This window comes from Meira miltonrushii (genome assembly GCF_003144205.1).
Source record: "Meira miltonrushii strain MCA 3882 unplaced genomic scaffold FA14scaffold_5, whole genome shotgun sequence".
NCBI classification, from domain to species: Eukaryota; Fungi; Basidiomycota; class Exobasidiomycetes; order Exobasidiales; family Brachybasidiaceae; genus Meira; species Meira miltonrushii.
In genome coordinates this window covers 320234-335277 of record NW_020289947.1, presented here as the reverse complement: position 1 = coordinate 335277, position 15044 = coordinate 320234, and the positions used below count along the sequence as shown (strand labels likewise).

The 15044-nt window shown below is 42.1% G+C and overlaps 11 protein-coding genes across 11 annotated transcripts; 2 read left to right on the top strand and 9 right to left on the bottom strand.

Annotated features, from left to right (window-relative positions):
* Positions 1-23: 23 nt before the first annotated feature.
* Positions 24-668, bottom strand: FA14DRAFT_181919 (uncharacterized protein; the record flags this gene model as incomplete). The annotated part of the gene is made up of 1 exon (XM_025501156.1): positions 24-668. One exon carries the CDS (start codon positions 666-668, stop codon positions 24-26), a length of 645 nt encoding a protein of 214 aa, XP_025352302.1.
* An 814-nt stretch (positions 669-1482) lies between these two features.
* Positions 1483-2058, bottom strand: FA14DRAFT_181918 (uncharacterized protein; the record flags this gene model as incomplete). Its single annotated transcript, XM_025501155.1, has 1 exon — positions 1483-2058. The coding sequence occupies one exon, from the start codon at positions 2056-2058 to the stop codon at positions 1483-1485; it is 576 nt and encodes a 191-aa protein (XP_025352301.1).
* Positions 2059-2226: 168 nt separating this feature from the next.
* Positions 2227-4732, bottom strand: FA14DRAFT_181917 (uncharacterized protein; the record flags this gene model as incomplete). The annotated part of the gene is made up of 5 exons (XM_025501154.1): positions 2227-2815; positions 3213-3946; positions 4023-4114; positions 4165-4663; positions 4727-4732. 5 exons carry the CDS (start codon positions 4730-4732, stop codon positions 2227-2229), a joined length of 1920 nt encoding a protein of 639 aa, XP_025352300.1.
* A 276-nt stretch (positions 4733-5008) lies between these two features.
* FA14DRAFT_181916 (uncharacterized protein) lies at positions 5009-5644 on the bottom strand (the record flags this gene model as incomplete). The annotated part of the gene is made up of 1 exon (XM_025501153.1): positions 5009-5644. One exon carries the CDS (start codon positions 5642-5644, stop codon positions 5009-5011), a length of 636 nt encoding a protein of 211 aa, XP_025352299.1.
* A 256-nt stretch (positions 5645-5900) lies between these two features.
* FA14DRAFT_181915 (uncharacterized protein) lies at positions 5901-7382 on the bottom strand (the record flags this gene model as incomplete). The annotated part of the gene is made up of 2 exons (XM_025501152.1): positions 5901-6448; positions 6788-7382. 2 exons carry the CDS (start codon positions 7380-7382, stop codon positions 5901-5903), a joined length of 1143 nt encoding a protein of 380 aa, XP_025352298.1.
* FA14DRAFT_162301 (thiolase) lies at positions 7072-8977 on the bottom strand. The gene has a single exon (XM_025499526.1). It carries the CDS (start codon positions 8824-8826, stop codon positions 7567-7569), a length of 1260 nt encoding a protein of 419 aa, XP_025352297.1. The 5' UTR covers positions 8827-8977; the 3' UTR covers positions 7072-7566.
* A 179-nt stretch (positions 8978-9156) lies between these two features.
* On the bottom strand, positions 9157-10606 carry FA14DRAFT_162300 (phosphoserine aminotransferase). The gene has a single exon (XM_025499525.1). The coding sequence runs from the start codon at positions 10439-10441 to the stop codon at positions 9161-9163; it is 1281 nt and encodes a 426-aa protein (XP_025352296.1). The 5' UTR covers positions 10442-10606; the 3' UTR covers positions 9157-9160.
* A 40-nt stretch (positions 10607-10646) lies between these two features.
* On the bottom strand, positions 10647-11267 carry FA14DRAFT_162299 (uncharacterized protein). Its single transcript, XM_025499524.1, has one exon. The coding sequence runs from the start codon at positions 11167-11169 to the stop codon at positions 10783-10785; it is 387 nt and encodes a 128-aa protein (XP_025352295.1). The 5' UTR covers positions 11170-11267; the 3' UTR covers positions 10647-10782.
* A 261-nt stretch (positions 11268-11528) lies between these two features.
* On the top strand, positions 11529-11834 carry FA14DRAFT_181911 (putative ATP18-subunit I/j of the mitochondrial F1F0-ATP synthase; the record flags this gene model as incomplete). The annotated part of the gene is made up of 2 exons (XM_025501151.1): positions 11529-11545; positions 11678-11834. 2 exons carry the CDS (start codon positions 11529-11531, stop codon positions 11832-11834), a joined length of 174 nt encoding a protein of 57 aa, XP_025352294.1.
* Positions 11835-11930: 96 nt separating this feature from the next.
* On the bottom strand, positions 11931-13215 carry FA14DRAFT_83730 (uncharacterized protein). The gene has a single exon (XM_025502969.1). The coding sequence runs from the start codon at positions 13131-13133 to the stop codon at positions 12027-12029; it is 1107 nt and encodes a 368-aa protein (XP_025352293.1). The 5' UTR covers positions 13134-13215; the 3' UTR covers positions 11931-12026.
* A 118-nt stretch (positions 13216-13333) lies between these two features.
* Positions 13334-14774, top strand: FA14DRAFT_162298 (uncharacterized protein). The gene has a single exon (XM_025499523.1). It carries the CDS (start codon positions 13369-13371, stop codon positions 14710-14712), a length of 1344 nt encoding a protein of 447 aa, XP_025352292.1. The 5' UTR covers positions 13334-13368; the 3' UTR covers positions 14713-14774.
* The last annotated feature ends 270 nt before the right edge of the window (positions 14775-15044 follow it).

The following is a 15044-nucleotide window of genomic DNA, read 5'->3' as shown; positions in this document are numbered from 1 at the left end:
CTCCTCACAATGATACCTCTCTCTCAAGACTTTTTATCGGGTTGTAATTTTACCCATCCTTTGGTCTTTCGCTTGAATCCTTGTGCTACTTTCTTTGACTCATACTTTAAGTTCGTCGCTTTTCTTTGCAAGTATGCTTTTCTTATTTCTTCCTTTTGCTCATCAGTGGCACGGCCTTCAGATTCCAATTGCTTGAATTCAGCAAGTCGTGCTTGCTTCAATTCTGAGAATCCAGTCTGTTCCTTAATTCTCTTTCGATTCATACGTTGTTCTTCGTTTCTCTTTTTCCTATACATTTCTTTCTCATGCTCGGGTTTTGCGTTGTGGATAAGCTTTCGACGTTTATTTCGCCTTTTTTGGTATTGTTGTTCTGTTTCTCCTTCCATTCTTCTTACAACAGGTATGTCTATTCGACTTGCTTGTGGGATCGAGCTTACAAGGTCTGATCTCGCTAGTGAAGATGCTTGAGGAGTAGGGGGTACAGTCGACACAGGAGAATTTGCACCTGCATCAGGAACATCTGGATCAACAAGAAAGGACATAGGATCAAAGTCGAATGAGTCAGTTCGTTGGTGTCGATAGTGCTTGTCTCCATGATCGGCTGCGAATGATACCACTACAAAGGGCAAGAGGAAGACGAAGATTGTTGTCTTCTTGCTCATGTTCATGGCCGGCTAATTGATAGCAGGATGATACCAGAGAGTTGACGGAGGTGAAAAGCAAAAGAAAGTTTTCATAACATGTCTACCAAGCAAAGCCCCGTTACAATTTTTCTTATGTCAGACCTATATTGCATTCAATACAATATTGTTTGTTGTGTAACGCAAACTTTCAAAAAGTCGTCTAACTTCCGATTCTACAAATGCTATTGAAAAGATTTTGATTCCGAAACAGAAGATTCTTATTCATCGTTTGCCGATTCATGCTAGTATTTTGATTCTATTGATTTCTTCACTCTTTCCCAGTCCTTCGTTTAGCGATGACACCTCCTTGTGCACTTTGCATTTTTTTCTCTTTCTCCATTCAGCTTGTCTATTGTTCTCTTTCTCCAAGAGTATAGCTTGTTTTTTGATTACGATACCTCATTTCTTTGATGACCTGCATGACCGAGCTTTGCTTTTAATTTTGCGCGCTATATTTCTTCTGTGCAACTCTTTTGAGCCTTAAATGGCGGTCTTGTTCAGATTTTGGGGAATTGCTTTTATCATTTCTAGAGTTCCTGATTGCTGTGTTGGTTCTTGTGCTCTCAATTTACCTTTACATGTAGAAGATGCAACGCAACGCTTTAATAGTGAGAAAGATGAAAGAAGGCGGCGTATACAAGAGCAATGATAACTATGTAATTATGAACACATGAGCATTCAGAGCTGAAGGACAAACTGGCATCGTGATGCAAAATTCATAGTCTCTTGTCCATCGCTTCAAAGCCCCAGTGGCTGCTTCCATTTGTATGCATTATATTTTTACCCTAATCTCTTTTGGTTAATATTTGCTCTTGTACTTTTTTACACCTTGTGCTTTTCGTTTGAAATAGTACTCATTTTGATACTTCTTTTCTTTGTCCAATACCGCTAGCTGCTCAGCAGATGCTTGACCAGTTTTCGCTAATTCGCGAATTTGCGACAGAAATTCAGCATGCTTTGTAGGATAACCAGTTTTCTCTTTATTCTGTCGATAGTATTTCCTTCCTTTGGCTCTTTTGTACTCTAATTTGGCAAGCTTCTGATCATATGGTAAAGCATCAAATTTAGCCTTTTCAACTTTGTACTTCTGTCGTCTTCTCTCTTTTATAAATGAATCGCTTAGCTTGGACGTCTGAACTTGTTCGGTTAGTGCCATTCTATTGGCTTTTACGGATGATTGAGCAGTTGACTCATGGTGTTCGTTTAACGATTGACTGCGATCTGATCGGGAGCGGTCCGGACTCAGATTAAGAAATGTCTTCCATTCATCTCCACTAGGTGATACTTCTCTTGTAGAAGGGTGCTCAAATGTTTGCAATCGACAAGCTTTTGCCAAGAATAAGATCACAAAGATGCAATGATAAGAGAATCGCATTTTTGCGAGCTACGAAGGGTGACCGGAGAGAATAAGAATATGAGACGAATAAAGATACAATGTCCCGCAAACGTGTCAAAATGAAGAACGCCCCACTTTTCTCTGATTCAAATCACACAAACAGGTACAAGTATATACAAGCACGGACTAATAAGCTTTATGAAATTGTTACACTTGTGAAGAACTGTTGGGTCCTTCAGGGTTTTTATTTTCTGGTTTCTTCTTGATAACTTTTTGCTTCACTAGTCCACTGGCATGTAGCTTCAATGTCTTTTTCAATTTCGATACCCTTTTCCTTTCACGATCTTTATTCAGATATCGTAATTGCTCATCGGACGCTTGACCAATACTTTCCAATTCACGGAAATGACTAACTCTTGCGTTATGTAGAGTTGTGAATCCAGTCATTTCTTTTGTCTTGATGTGATTACGTCGTTGCTGTTCTCTTCGTTTTATAAGATCGGCCTGTTTCTCTTCCGGCGTTTTTGATGCTTGTTTTGCTTTGTATTTATAGTAAGATTTTTTCCTTGAGATACGTCTTTCCTCGCTCATCTCTTTTCTTGGCTTCATTGGCTTTGATTGCTGTTCAATCGTTGCTTCGGTATGATGATGCGCACCACTGTGGTCTTGTTGGGTGGGAACATAGCTTATATATGATGGACCTATGTCTTCCATCAAATAGGCCGTCCAATCAAAGTCGTCAGAAGAAACTGCATGAGGTGAAGAAGGTCTAGAGGTCTTTCCTGCATTGGATAGGCTGAGTGTACAGATCAGCAAGATCAATGTTGCAAGCAGATACCTCTCCAATCATCAATGAGCAAAAGGTAAAAGGAGAAGTGGATCAATACTTCGTGAATTATTTGGGACATCGTGTTGCTCAGATCTTGCATGAATCGATGCGAACATGTTTCATCTTAATTTGGAAAAGCATTTCGAGCCCCGAGAATAAAAGGGCACACAAAGCTCATAATTAAATCATTTCACATACAAAGCAAGTCCTCCAAAAAGACCACAGCCTTGGTCAAGAAGCCAGCAAACATGTCTCACTTATAGTGGATTGTCTTTCGTATTAATGCGGTGCCTGTGGGACTTGTTGAAGTGTATTATTCCCTTGATTCTCCAATCTGAGTTTATTCCGACGGTTTGTGTCATACTTCGCTTGCCTTGCCCGTTTTGAAGCCATGATAAACTCTTTCTCTTCTGGTGTGGCAGCTTCAAATCTTGCTTTCTCCTGTTGCCATTGCCTCTTATACTTCTGACTCTTCGCCTCGGCAATGATTCTGCTTGCATTTGGACTTGTGCTCTTCTTTGCCACGGTCTTCTTTGCCACGGTCAAGGGAGAGGAATGCTGCTGAGTGTTCGGCGGGTTTTCTTTTGACGTTCGTTTGCTTTGTCTTTCTAACCTAAGTTTATCACGTCGTCTATCTCTCTGCCGTTTCTGATGTACACGGTTTTTGTCACGCTCATTTCGAAGGTACTCCAACTGTTCTTCAGTAGCAGTTCCCTGTTCTTTCATAATCCTAATTTGAGCAAGCAGAGCATCACTTCTACGTGTATACCCAGTCAATTCTTTCAATTTTCTTCTATGTTTCGCTTGTCTTGCATTTTTTGATGCTAACAATTCCTCTTTCCCTTTTGGCGTTGCAAGTTCAAATCGTTTCTTTTCTTGTTCCCATACTCGCTTGTATCTTTCTTGTTTGACCTTCTTACTCGTTTCGCTTGTGCTTAAAGGTGCGCTTGTTTGTGACACAGGTAAGCCAGCAGAAGGTAATTTTGGAGAATGAGGATGTAATTGGTTTATAACATTCTGAGATGGAGAAGTAACCAAGAAATTCGTCCAATCAAATTCCGATGAAGACGAATCGCTTTCGTCACCTGCACGCAAGGGCTTCGCAAAAAGTAAAAGGAGTAATAGTAAAGATAAAGTGTTCATCAAGAGAGAGTATTCGTAGTTCAAGGCATACCTCGATAGAATGCCTGAAGCGAGAGTATTTTAGCAGATTGACTGCCCCGAATGTTTTGGATATACGCAAATCTTCTTTTATTGCTCCTTCGGCTATAAGATTTGATGAGCATTGTGTGTATGTCAAGGTGATTTATCCTTACGATTTTTCTCTAATCTCATCTTAGCGTGATATCTTCTTGTCCGTGAATTCTTCTTTGCTCTATGTTTGTTTAAAAGTGCCAATTGCTCATCTGTACCTTTTCCACGTGCCTCTAAAGTACGAAGATAATGCATTCTAGCTTCATACATACTAGAATACCCCGTCCTCTTCTTTACACCAGCTTTGTATCGTTTGTAGCGCTCTTTTTTCAATAAATTAAGACGCTTTTCCTTCTCTGATAGAGTGAGGTGGGATTTGGTTTTTGCTGTCTGTGGAATGATTTGATGCGCAGCTTCCATTGAACGTTTAGGCTCTGCTTGTGAGATCTTGTTAGATGGCTTTACTGCTGTGATTATACGGTCTGGCGAGCTGTCCTCTTTCGTATTGATTGTGCTTCCTTCTTTCCCAGTTGAAGGTCGATCAGGAGAAGTCGCCAACAGAGATTGCCAGTCGAATTCTTCTGTGGATTGCGAATGTGTGGGAGAGTTGTTATCCGAGGTCTGACTATAGATTAGAGGAAGCCTACAACACCAACAGATCATCAACGTTTGTAAAAGGACGACGAGCATTTTATAATGTCAAGTGATTGAGATGGTGTAAAATACAAAAAATCATACCTAGTAACGCACAGCAGTAATTGCGTCGCAATCAATTGCATTACATGCCTTTTCCCAAGCTTTCGCGGCCAGATGACTGGGGAAAAATAAGATAACTCCTAACCTTAGACGAAAGCTGTGCACTTTCAAAGCGAGGCGCTGCCATCTGCAGATATGCAATTCAAGATTGCATACCACTGTTTCAGCTCAGCCCAGTGCAAGCACCAAAAGCCAAGAAAGAAGACTGTATCATTGCGGTGGTTTAGATGCGTTTTGTACACTGCTTTTCTCTGCTCTTTTCTTTTCTCTGCATTGCTGTACACGCAAATAGTTGGCTTTACGGTGATCTGAAAGCTTTTTTCCTTGTTCGTGTGTAAGTCTGCCGGACTTTTCCAAAAGGATCAATTGATGCATACGAGCATGATTCCAACTTGTGAATCCAATCTCTGCTTTCATTCGCTCTCGATATCTTTTTGCATGTCCATGTGCTCGATCTCTTGAAACCCTTCCTCTTGCTTTGTCGGGATTTGGTTGTCCAGCTGATTTTTTAGCCTGTCTCACTTCATCAATCAGCGAAGATACTGCCTTTCTTCTTTCTTGTTTTCTGTCTAAAAATTCCACCTGCTTCATCGAAGGAGTTCTTTTCCTTTTCGTTGGTACTGACTTCAAGGATTGATGCTCATAGTTCCCTTCCCTCTGTGGATTTTCACTTCGAATTCCTTCTGATGAATGTCTATTGATTGAAGTAGGAGCATCGGGAGCAGGCATATTTGATGAGCTAGCCAGATTGTGTGTATCATGATCAGGAGAATCCAACAAAAACTGTTTCCAATCGAAATTCTCAGGAGATCTTGGTGAGTGATGAGGAGGAAGAGTATTGGTCATTATTACGAAAGCCATCAGATCGAATAAGAAGATGAACTGAACGATGAAGGTTCTAGAGAAGAGCATTTTTAAATGATGGATGCCTTGATATCTATCTGACGATGTACAAAAGTGAGAAAGAAATCGTATAAAGGAAGTGTGCGGGTATTGGATATACGTATGTACGCAAACATCGTCACGAGATCATCTTTCACAGTGTCAAGTCGCCCCTTTTTGCGTAGAATGCATATAACCACAGTGCTTGCATTATACCAACCTAGTTCGATTCTTTCGGTAACGAAGAAAGGAGTTTTGGTCTTTCTTTGCCAATTCCACTTGCTCGTTTTTCCTCTCTTTTTCTCCTGGCATAAATACGTCTTACGTTTCTTTCTTTCTCCAAAAGCTCCAATTGTTCAACACTTGCCTTCCCAATCTTTTCCAATTTTCTAATTTGATGCATGTTTGCATTACGTTTTGTGCTATAGCCGATCAAAGTTCTCATTTTTTTACGGTACCTTCCATATTTTTCAATCTCTTTAGCTTTCCGAGAGGCTTTCTCCTCTTCTGGTAGGGTTTCCTTTTTCGCTTTCCAATTCCGATAGTACCTTTGGCGTTGGGTCAATGAAGGCTTGTAATTATCTTTGTGCTTCTCGGTAGCCTTCTTCTCTACGACTATCTGCGATAGGAAAGGTTGCTTCTCGTGACTTGCTTCTGTCGGTAAAATGGGAGATAGCTCTTTGCTCATATGGTGCTCTTCTTCAGAAGGTAAATCTTGCATAGGCATGTGCTCCGGGCTGAGATTGAGATACGATCTCCAATCACTTTCTGGAGAAGAGTGCGTAAATGTTTGGGAGCGAATTGAAGGAAAGGATAAGAGGAAGCCGCCAAAGATCCATAATATTGAATAAGGAATCATGCTCACAATAAGCAAAAAGAGTGGACGTGAAGAGGATTGAAGAAATATTTTTTTGACTCCAAAGCGCTTTCATACGGAGCAATTACGCCCCATCGGCAAGCCTGTTCACAAATTGCATGCTCCGAGACAAACACATTTTCAATAGCATTCTGTGAAAAGGGAGTCTGATGAAGGTACATGAATATGAAAAGAAGCGATAATACGACTAAACATTAACTTACAAGCACTTATGACAATTGGTGCATCACCCTCGCGAAAGTGATGATTGTACACTTTTTGCTGTCCCATCCTTTGCAGAACCAGCTGCTTTTTCAGATAGAATCTAGCTACTTTCTCTTTATCTTTTTGCAAGTACTCTAATTGTTTCTGAGTAGCTTTACCATTCTTTTCCAAAATTCTAAACGTATTCAGTCTTGCATTATGAATCGTTGTAAAACCTGATTGACGTTTATTTTTATTGTAATGCTTCTTTTGTCTTGCTTTTTCAGCAAGTCTTTCTTGCTCTTGTTCTTCGGGTGACATTTGTTGAAGCTCTGCTTTGCGTCTGAGGTATCGTCTTTTGTTAGCTATCTTCATCTTCGCTTTCATCTCTTCAATAGGACTTTTGATCCTCCTAAGCGGCGTGAATTGCTTTGGTCCAGAAGATTCATCCTTATGTTGACTTGACGAGGTGCGTTCATCATCAGAAGAGTCCAAGTGACGTACGGGTGAATGATTCGGTAGCTCGAAAGAGTATGCGGTCCAGTCAAAATTATTGGCTTGTTCTTCAGTTCCGCCCAATGAAAGACGGTAAAGAGATAAGATCAGAATAAGAGTTTTCAGAAAGTTTTTCATTTGTCTCATGGAGAGGATTTCTGAGGAAGAGGATACAGTACCTGTCCGATTCCGTCTTATCGTTGATGCAATCATCATCTTTAGTCATCAGAGAAGTTCGAGCCCCGTGACTCATAATACGCAAACACACACGATCATATCAGCCGGTCATTATGAATTTGAAGCAAATATACAATCTTTCTCAAAAACCAACTCAGTCCTCCCGAATCAGAAGACCGGCAGCTCCCATTCCTGTTCCGATACACATGGAAACGACTGCAACTCTTTCTTTTCGTCTTTCCAATTCGGCAAGTGCTGTAACGACAAGACGAGCGCCTGTGGCACCTAAAGGATGACCTAAAGCAATTGCACCTCCATTGACGTTTAATTTTGAAGGATCTAATCCTAACTTTTCTTCACAATACACTGCCATACTTGCAAAAGCTTCATTGATTTCAACTAAATCAACATCTTGCATTGTTAGTCCAGTTTGTTCGAGTAATTTTGGAATGGCGATCGATGGTCCGATTCCCATTATTCTTGGTGCTAATCCGCATACTGCAGTTGAGACATACTTGCCCAAAATATGTTTGCCCAATTTGCGTGCCAAACTTCTTCTCATCAAAACAACACCTGCTGCACCATCTGTGATTTGACTTGCATTTCCACCTGTTGTTTGTCCAGGTGCCCATTGTGGGAATGCAGGTTTAATCTTTGCTAAACCTTCAGGTGTTGAAGTTGGACGAATACCATCATCTTGACTGACGGTAGTGTAGGTTGTCGTTCCATCTGGCAGTTTGACAGGTGTTGTGATTGGCATGATTTCAGCATCAAATTTACCCGATGTTTGCGCTTCATGAGCACGTTGATGCGATCGAGCAGCAAATGCGTCCATCTTTTGTCTTGAAATATTAAAATCTTTTGCAACATTTTCTGATGTCCAACCCATTGGCATTTTGCAATCTTTTGCAGCTTGACTTTGATTTTCCACTTCAGGTGAGAAACCCGTAGGGGCAGCATCAACAAAAGTCATGCTTTCACAACCCATAGCTAAACCACAATCGATCTCGCCTGCTTGAATTTGATTTGCAACACTTCTGATTGCCATCAAACCTGAACTGCAGAAACGGTTGACGATCAAAGAAGGTGTTGATTCTGCAATTCCAGCAGCTAATGAAGCAGCACGAACGGCATAAGGTGCGCCAGGGTTACGCACGTTTCCCACGACGACTTCTTCAATCAAAACAGGGTCGATTGCGGCTTTTTGCAATAAACCCTTCAAGCATTCCATAACCAAAATGTCAAAAGGTGTATCTTTTAAATGACCTTTCTTTGCTTTGCAAAATGCCGTTCGTCCAGATGCGATAATTACTACATCATCGTCATTCTTCATCGAATGAGCGGCTAATCCTTTTCCACTCCATGTACGAGGATCTAAGTGTTGAGCGATTTGTCCAATTCGTTGTGTTGCCATGGTGAATGTAGGGTGTGTTTGATGGGATGAAGGTAGGGAAGAAAGAATGTTTGATGTCTCCTTTAAATGAAAAGGGCCCCTCCCCTCAAACCCCGCAAATATACTTCAATAATGTGTCCGGTTAGTCGGGCTTAAGAAGCCGATTGGCGTGCCTAAGGGCAGGAGCGGCAAAGAAAAGAGGCCCAGCGCGTGTAACTTTTATGCGTCAATCTTCTCTCGCACGCCGGAAGAAACGGAATCCACTCCGGTCATCAATCAAGCAATCAATCCTACGGCCGGTAAAGAAAACAATGAACTCAAAAGAATCTATATTTTTATTTCTATATACAACCATTCAATTCTTCTTTTCTTGACGTATTTGTTGCGCAAACTCTTGCATCACACTTACGAGCAATTGGGTTTGTTCAACCGAAACGGCATTGTATAAACTCGTTCGAATTCCACCAACGCTTCGATGTCCTTTCACCTGTTCGATACCTTTGGCAGAGCATCTTTTGACGAATTCATCTTCTAGACTAGAATCAGGTTGATCTTGTCCTGCTTGACAGATTCTGAAAGTAACATTCATTCGACTACGAGCAGACGCTTGCTTAACGGTAGGTTTAAAGATTCCATCACTTTCATCAATCACCTTGTAAACAGCCTCACTCTTTGCTTTTGCACGTTGGGTGGCGCCATTCACACCTCCTTTATTGTTGAGCAAGTCAGCAAACACCAAGCCAGATGTATAGATGCTGAACATTGGCGGCGTATTGTATAGGCTTCCGTTATCGATTGCATTCTTGTATGCCAAAGTGCATGGTATTCTTGGTCCACCGTTGGGAACACCTTGATCGGGATCCACGTCGAACAGAGAGCGTCTTGCAATCACAATAGTTACACCTGATGGTCCAACATTTTTTTGTGCGCCAAAGAAGATGATTGAATGTGCACGAACATCAATCGGTCTACTTAAGATATTACTAGAGCAATCGGCAACGATTGGAACATTCTTACGATATTCTTCCGGGAGGTCTTGGATAGGGAATCCTGGCGAAGGGAATTCCACTCCGTCCACTGTTTCATTATCACAATAATACAGCATTGCCGATTTATCAGCCTTTGCATCACTCAAAGTCCATTGGGACACAGGTGGAATCACGCCAAATTTGCCATCATTGTGCTGTCTAGCATCGACAGCTAGCCTTGCATTGATGCCTAATCGCTTTGCTTCTTTGATGGCTTTTGCAGTCCAGCTTCCAGTAACGACATAATCGCATGGGGGTGTAGAGCCCTTATGCTTTGAGACATAATCGGGATTGGCGATTGCATGATATGCTAAAAGGTTAAGAGCAGTTGCAGAGAATTGTTCCGTTCCACCACCTTGTTGAAACAGTACACAATAATCATCTGGAATGTCCAACAAAGAACGTAAATCTGATTCTGCTTTCTCAATCACTTTTTTAAACGTTCCTGATCGATGAGATAATTCAATCAATCCCATTCCCGTTCCGCCAAAATCGAGAATTCCTTGTGCCGCTTCTAAGAGCACATCAGTCGGCAAAGCTGAAGGACCGGCGCCCAGGTTGACGGTCTGGTCTCGTTTGCTGATGTCCAAGGTGGTCTGAGGTGCCATCTTGAAGGTGTAGTGAGGGGTGTCAAGAAGGTGAACGTATGCAAGAAGAAAGTTGATTCTGTTATTTCTTCGCGCTGTTTAAAAATTTAAGCTATCCCAACGCGTCAGTGAGTGATGACTCAATCATGACTGTATACAATCTAATAGATCTTATGCATACACTCTTTGTTCCTGAATTTCAGAATGACAGCTGATAATTGACAGTATGTGTCTTTGATTATTGATTGTGGATGCGATGTGCATTTAATTGAGTGTGAGTATAGTACAGTAAGTGACGAGGTAGAATATTGTGTGAGGAACTCTCGCGATTGATAAAAGTGTGAGAGACATAATCGACATAATCAGGGCTTTGCAGATCCTAATGGTACTCCAACAGGTTGTCCGGGTGCACCAACGCCGAGTAGCTTCTGGACGATGAGCAAGAATATACTCAAAGAAGCAAAGATCAATCCCATCACCGGTCCACCAGTTGCGTTTTGCGCCGATTCCTTCTTGGCTTGATGTGGTTTATCGTGTGCATTGTTTGCTAGTGCAAACAGTAATCCTGCGAAGGATAAAGTTGGTAACCTTGTAATCATTGCTGCACCACTCATCATTGTTGCAGAGGATAATAAGAATCCATACAAATCGGCTGAATCATCTAGCCATGGATCGGGAAATTGTAAGGGTTGAATCCGATCATGTCTGCGAGGATCGGTGGTATCAATGCGGCGGTAGTGATTTGACATCGTAAATGGTTTGCGTACTCTTCGTTGATGGTGATAGAGACAATCTTGAATGGTGTAACAGGTCTTGTCTAAGTCTAAGAAGGTATGTAGTATGGTACGCACGGACGAGAAGATCTGAGATGCAATACAATCCCGACAGGATTGAATACACTAGCTTCAATACAATTTACACTGCAAGTTTGTATTGTCGGATACAGTCGGCCAGCCATGCGTTTAGGCTGTCTCTTTTCGCGCGCGCGCACGAGGGCTAAATGAATATCAACTTTACGCCCGCTTGTAGAGAAGGAAGATGAGTTGATGTCCATCACTTTTCTCATTTCCTTCCCATCACCAAACTACTTATACAAACACTTGTCAAGATGTTCGGATTCCGTGCGTGAGTATCATATTCAACGAAAATAACAATGATCTCAACTCTAGATCGGCGACAAATGCACATTGTGCGATCTTTTGATTTGGGGAAGGAGCGGAAGTATTGACATTTGACACCTTTCTTTTTCACATTCAGTTATCCTACACCAATCTGGAGACCTTTGGCTCCTTTCTTTGCCGCAAGTGCAATCGTCTTCTACGGTGTCAACAGACTACAAGAAGCCGGTGTCTCAACCGATGAAGCCCGCAAGGATCCTCGCAACCCTTACGCATTGAAGAAGGCTAGCCACTAATTTGGCAATTGGAAAGATCAAACAAACCATACACACAAATTACATTTCACCGCAACTGCATTAGCAAGCAAGATTGTCGTTCGATTCCAACGGACTCGGTTGATATTTGCATGATGAAATGAATAAATTTCTAGAAGCGCTCAAATTGCATCGAATGATAATACAAAATCTATGAGGGTACAGTGTAGTCACTCAGAGCTTGGAGGCTTGTCTGTACGACTTGGAGGAGGGTATGCTTAGGGATTCTGTGATTCTTTTCCTGGCAGATTGATCACCTTGTCCGCTTTCTATTGCCAGTATGAGAAATTCGGTCAGATGGGTCGTCCAGTCCTTGTCGAAGACATACGTGTCTTGATCGTATACGACGTTCTGTTCTAATTCTTGGGCATAGGGATTAAGTTTGCTAGGATGTTCGATTGCGAGGCTATGATTGATGAAGGAGTCGGCGCTTGTGTTGATTTTGAGAATGGGCTGCTTTGTGGTGAGCCAGGATCTAACTCGTTCCCCTAATATTTCTGCGTCGGGGTGATATGCGATGATTGCTTCGAATGGCTTTTGAGCTGGTACATAATCTTTTGTCAAATTCTCTGATCCTAATCGGCTATCATCCGGTGCTGGTGGCTGTTCTTCCCATCCTCCCATTCGTGGCATACGTGAGATTCCCTTGGGTAATTGAGCAAAAAAGGTAGGAAATGCTTGTGTGGAAGAACGTGGATGTGATAGCAAGGCTTGAACGAGTATAGCGAGTGTACTACCGGAATCAAATCCAATCACTCCATGAAATGTACCTTGTTCACGCATATAATCACCAATCAAATCCAAACCTACATCAACGCCAACGGTTTGTGCGTTTGGTAGCTTTACAATCCAATCCCTGCACATACTTTGTGCTACTTTACTGCTGATCAAGGATTCTACTGCATCTGCACCTCCATTCTGATGTGCTTCCCAAACAAGTTGACCTTCTTTGCTTTTGTTGAGGGTTTGCCATGATTCACTGCGGATCTGTTGCAGATTGTCTCTTTGCTTGTTATCTTTCGCGTTGTCTAATTCTGCATCAATGGCAGCAGCCTGACTTGTCAGTATAGCAGCCTCTGTCCATGTGTCTGTGTCCTGTCGTTGCGAAGGTGTGGAATCGGGATCTTGAATGATGAAAGGAGCGTCTAAGAAATGAAATTCCCAATTCCTATCCATTCGATCACAAATCGGTTTGAGCGCTGCTCGAAATGAGGCGGCTGATTGTGTTGGTCCATGTAGACATAGGATCCTGTTCCTCCTTCTATATGTTGGTTCTGTCATCTTGTCTAAAGTGTTTTTGTGGTAGGAAGTAGGATGTCATTCGAGTATATGCGGGGTACGTTATAGGCTGCTTATGATGATTATGTCAAGCAGAGCATTGCAGTATATTCGGAAGCCGGCTTTCATTCTTCTAAATTTTTATTTTAAAGGCTAAGCAGCGCGTTATGTCAATTCTGTTCATCAAGAATATTTGCTTCCTTCTAATAACTTGACTATCATTAGCATACGAACAAATATGCCGCCTCGTCGATCTTCAAGAACGTCGCAGTCACAGCAAGATGAGAGTGCTGAAAGTGGAAGCAATGATCTGTTTCGAGGCGGTGAAGATGCAGCGATGGAAGAAGGAGGCGATTCCCTCAAAGCAACAGAGGTTGAGGCAGATGTCGGCTTGACCGGAAATGAAGAAGCGACAAAGGATGAAACTCCTCCCAATCCTGTAGAGGATGTAGACATGCAAGATGCTGCTGCTCCTCAACCCGAAAGCAAGGAACCAAGTATCACTAAACAGCAGGTCGACATTCCCACCGAAATGGAAGATGAAACGCAGCCACAAGTAGCTTCAACATCAGAAGAGCAAGTCGGAGCCGATGCTTCAATCGAGAAGAACGATGTAACCTCAACACTTTCTAGAGATGAGCCAGTCGCATCCTCTCAATCTGGTGAACTGTTAGCATCCTTACCCGTCTACATGAGCAATTCCTTGCCCTCTTCTTCCACTCTGCAAATCTTTCAATATCCAACATACCCGAGAGGTCAACCTCTACCATTCCCGCAAAGCGCTCGTGAGAGAGGATTACAAGCTGCAATGCGTACCAGACCACGAGCAAAACGAGTAGAAGTTGAACTTCCTCTTGATCTTCGTCCTCCGGTATACAACACAGACCGAGGAGAAGAATTTGGTGAAGGCGCCACAGCTGCAGGACCTATCGGACCCGGGCCCAAAGGAACAAATGCACCATCTTCAGCAATGAAAGGCAGTGAAAAGAGAGTCAAGAGTGAATTTGGCGGTTTTCAGTCTATGTCCTCCTCTTCTTCTGAAAATCGGAAAAAGTTGGAAAGGACTCGCTTGGAAAGTATTTTGATGCCTCATCAAACAAAGTATATGCTTGGCGTAATTCGTGATAAAGCCGTTCATCTTACACCTGTCGATAGCGTACATCAATTGCGACCTTCGATGCATTATATTGACGCTTTGGAAGCTTTAAAAAGACAACAAGATAAAGCTGCAGAAGAACAAAATCGAGCAGAAGATGAAGATGAAGAAGATGCGCGACCGAATGGAGCACAAAAAGCTAGAAAAGCGCAAAGTTTGAACGTTAGTATTCGTAATGATGGTAGTTCTTCATCTACCGCTCGACAAGGCGCAGGTGTTGGCGGTGGTGGTGCCGGAGGAGATAGTCGTGATTATCTCATGCAAGCTGAAAGGGAAGCAGAAAGTGAAAGATGGATTTCGCTTGATTGGAAGATGGACGAACGATCAGATGAAGCAAGAAAGACGTTTGATAGTCATTTGTTTGCCGTTGATAAAACGACAAGATTACAATGCAAGACCAAACCGAGAGAATATCTCAGAATGTGATCCAAATAGAATTTTGTACAATGTATATTAATCATCATCATGGTAGAATGCTAGAAAGAGTGTGTTTAGTACACGTGATTGTTTGTGGCCTTTATTTGCATTTGGCTTCCGATTATAGGCGGGCGTTTATACGCGCTAGAGTGTAAAGAGACGCTGGCTGGAAGTGCGAATATTCTGAATGAAGGCACAAACACAGTGTGCATTACACATGAACGCAATCAATATCAACAAGATTCTCATCTTCTCATTTCCTCCATCGCGACTACAAAGAACGATCACAAAAAATAAGCAGGAGTGTAGGGTCTATAGAGTAAGGATATAATCCACATATA